Source organism: Pyrus communis, chromosome 5 (genome assembly GCF_041283825.1).
Source record: "Pyrus communis isolate YQ-2024b chromosome 5, ASM4128382v1, whole genome shotgun sequence".
Classification (NCBI taxonomy): Eukaryota; Viridiplantae; Streptophyta; class Magnoliopsida; order Rosales; family Rosaceae; genus Pyrus; species Pyrus communis.
Window position 1 is genome coordinate 6,003,450 of NC_142569.1, and position 4,042 is coordinate 6,007,491.

Consider the following 4,042-nt stretch of genomic DNA (forward strand, 5'->3'; position numbering starts at 1 on the left):
AGCTCAAAGACAAAGAGAATCAGCCTTTTCCAAAGAATTACAGCAGCTTTCCCACTCTCACAACAACTCGAAGTAGGGTAACGAGAGTGTCCATTTGCTTCCTACACCACACAGATCACAAGTACCTTCCTTATGGAATATGGGTACAAGTTCGTCAGTATAGGCCCCAAAGGTTTAGTGGATCAAAACCTAAAGCAACACACGGTGCCCCTCACACCTAGTTCCTCTCAATCTAGGAGTGTCCATTTTCTCCAGTTATGCCACATAGATTATCCTACAGGATTAGCCTATCCGCACAACACCCTCTGAAGGTTTAGGGGATCAAAACCAGGGAAACCACACAGTCCCTTTCACTCTCAAGTCATCAAAATCATCCATGAAAATTGCATTCACTCCCCGAGAACGAGTGATTCACAATACACATATATATTTCACATGAAGGCACCATTATTCATAATTCCTATGAAATAATGCAATATCAACAAAGAGCTCAAGACTACCATTACTATAATATTATTGCTGTTCAGAAATGTAACCACAATCCATTACCATTTCAGTTAATTAATGAAAAAATAAAAGAAAATCAATGAATTGATGCAGTTCTAGTATCTTTTAATTCTCTCAGTTTGCTATGTTTATGGCTTATTCATTAGAACATGGGTATCATTCGAAGACAGAATTGATTTTCTTTGATATCTAACATAATGCATAAAATGATCGTTGAAGAACCATAAGATGGTCACCATAAAATTATTAACGAAGACTTCTTCTACAAGATGAACATGCTCAATTTCATTTGATTGAATAGTTGATTCAGCTCCTCGTTGTTTGAAGAAACCCTCCGCTTCAATTGGAAAATTTTCACGAAAAGCAAACATGAGATAACAAATCTAGTCTTTCACTAAGATTTCGAATAGCAGCTGTCCCTAATTCAAGTTGATTATGTTTCGCCTCTTCCTTGACGAAGGACGATCAAACCATTCCCAATCACAGTCCTTGTAGATCGGATCATCCATATAATATGCAAAAAGAAACTCCAGATATTTGATATCTTTCTCTTTGAATGAGATCTCAATTCCAACGAAGGTTTCATTAGATATCTTACAACTAGAAGCTCTCTTTTTCCTGATGCAGTTCCTCCATCACTGCAAACCCCAGTTAGATTCGGGCATGATACACTTTTTAGTTATTGGGAGAACCTAAGTACTCTCTTTTGGATCCAGGAAACAGCTCTCAGAGATCTTTTTTTCTTTTTGGAAGATACAGGAGTGAAACAATCAACCTATTGATATTGGAAGACCCAAAAGATTCTTCCAATGTATCATTTATGGATCCAATGAAATTCATAGGTATAGGAAGAAGCCCTGTCAAATACAGATTTTTTCTTTTGACCTTCTTTCGATTGTTAATACGATATATAAGGACCGCTGCTACAAATAGTACTACACCCTTGATCGTGAAATATCGGTTGCTTGTTGAACCTTGTAAATATGAATTGTGTGAAAGTAGGATACTCCAAATTCAGGAGTCCAAGAGTTTATAAAGCATTCTTGATAGAAAAAAATGTGAATAAAAAATCTCACTAAATTGAATTTGGTCCATGAATCTAAGAAATAGTGAGAATCCTGGATCTCTCTCAATATCTCTTTTTTTTTTCTTTTTTCTTTTTTTTTCTACTCCATCTTCAAAACAAAAGAAAACACGAAGCCAAAGATAATTGGTGGTACAGAAAACGAAAGATAGTGTTAACTATACAAAGCCTCAAACTATAATTACAATTGTGAAATAATGTATCAAAAGCAACGTAAGAAGGCTTTTCAAACCAAAAATTATTTTGTTGCTACGAACATGGGTAAAATCATTTCCAGTGATCCAAAGTAGCTCTGCCTTCTGCCTTCTGCCTTCGTATTTTCAGCAGTATATCATAATCTCTTAGGGCAAACGTAATATGATTATTAATTTCTTTTCAGGTCACCATGCATCTTGTTTTCTAGTGTTCTTCAATTGCCATAAACAGATTAATTTGTTTCTAGTAATTTTGCTCATATAATACCAAATTATGAATTAAGGAGAAAAGAAAACTGCAGTCTACAATTTGAAGAACTGATATCAAGAAAGGAAAGGTTAATAACTAATTAGTAACACAACCCCACATCAAAAGCCCTTACATATTCATTACATAAATATACTCATTACTTAATTAATTTAAACTTAATCAGATTAGCACAGATAAGGGCATCATGGAGTCCCTGGCAGTAGCAGATGAAGCCCCAGCAGCACTATACCCATAATCTGAACCAAAATTACCATGTTGCCCATGCCTCTCCTCCTCATCATGTTGTTGATCATTCCCCTGCAGCTGTTGTGACGGCCCTACTTTCTTTCTCTTCTTCTTCTCATAAGCAATCCCCCTTGCCCTGGCCTGGCTGTCCCTCACCTCCCTCAGGTACAGCCTCACTGCCCGTGCCCCAAACGGGTTAGTCTCGGGGTGCCCGCCGTTCTCCTCAAAAGCTGCCCGAAGCCGCCCAATGAGCGCGTCCAGGCTGCCCCAAGCCTGCCGCAGCGGGCATGGGCAGGGCGCAGGAGGGTTAGGGTGCCCGTAGAAAGGGCAAGCGTCCGCGTGGACCTTGGTCTTCCCGAATTGATCCAAATACCTAAGGAACTCCAGCACGTGTGCCCCACTGCAGCGGGACAGGTTAAGCGGCGGGCGGTGGTTCTTGAGGTACTGCCCGAACGTGATCCAGTCCCGCCGCTTCTGGGACTCGTATCTGCTCAGCACTGGCGTCACGGCCGCTAGCGGGGACGGTGTGAATAACGGTTGGTGGTGGTAGTTGTCGGTGATGGAGTTGCTGTTAGTGGAGCTCGAATTACTCAGTGCCGCCGCCGCCGCCGCTGCGGCTGCTGCTGACATGGTACACAAAGTTTGATAGCTTTCAAAAGGATTAAATTGGTATGATGATATGAGGACAAAGTGCTATGTGTGAAATGTATGAGAGACGGTAGAAAGACGTGTAGGAATATATAAACGGTGGGTAGGGGGCCGGGGATGGAAAGAAGGAGAGGAGAGGAAGTGGGGGACATAATTTCAATGAGAAGAAGAGAGAAGATGGGGGAAGGAAACAAAAGGAGGGTCCCATTCAAAAGACAAAACCACGTCGCGCAAGCAAGCGACGACAGTTTGGATGTCACTTCATAAACGTCATGTCTCATGATATCTATATACGAAACCTCACCTTTATTTACGCGTCTCTCTCTCTCATGTTTGAAACAGTGAAAATTTGATTACGAAGAAGATAATTATGTGATTTGATTAGGCAGTGGATGTGACTGGTGTGTAACCTTTGTAACCTAATTCTGGCGCGGCAACTGACTGCCCCCTCTCCACCTCAAACTGGATCAACTCACATGCTTATCAGTTTTAAATATTAAACTGCCTATGTTTGCTCGTAGTGCACATTTATTTTCCAGAAGAGAGTAACAGTGCTTACTGTTCTGGGCTGCTAGGGCTAGCTAAGGACAGAACGTACTCTCACTGTGCAGTTCTGATCCTCCAAATTAGGGCATCTTGAACGTAACTTTATATACATATCTCTCCTTATACAACAATTTACAAGTGTTACGGTTTGAATACATGTTCACGACATGTAACATGCATGCAAGATTATTTTTCTTTGCAAATTTTAAGATGAGGCTTACATCCTAAGAGTTTATATTGCCAAACAAAAATTCTGCTAGGTTTCCTGCCTCTCGATCTTTGATATATACATTGTGGCTTTATATATGGACTCACAAAGTTAATTAAGAATAAACTAATGTAGCATAATGTAAAAAAATAAATAATGGAAAAAATTTGTAAATGTCATCTCATTTATTGAGTTGTAAAAGTTACTACGCATACTACATAATCCGTCAGTCACTTATAGAAGTTACTACCTTCCTTTTGTAACTAATTGCATGACATACATGTGTTGCAGATTATATGTATGCCATGAATTAGATAGACAAACTCTAACTCATGTATTTCTTTTGTTCAATTGCAAAG

The 4,042-nt window shown here is 39.6% G+C and overlaps 1 protein-coding gene across 1 annotated transcript; it reads right to left on the minus strand.

Annotated features, from left to right (window-relative positions):
• Positions 1 to 2,109: 2,109 nt before the first annotated feature.
• On the minus strand, positions 2,110 to 3,067 carry LOC137726080 (protein G1-like1). Its single transcript, XM_068464944.2, has one exon. It carries the CDS (start codon positions 2,909 to 2,911, stop codon positions 2,216 to 2,218), a length of 696 nt encoding a protein of 231 aa, XP_068321045.1. The 5' UTR covers positions 2,912 to 3,067; the 3' UTR covers positions 2,110 to 2,215.
• Positions 3,068 to 4,042: the final 975 nt, after the last annotated feature.

Bases quoted from the DNA above. Each gene is read 5' to 3' on its own strand.
- LOC137726080 (XM_068464944.2), bottom strand. From the start codon at position 2,911: ATGTCAGCAGCAGCCGCAGCGGCGGCGGCGGCGGCACTGAGTAATTCG.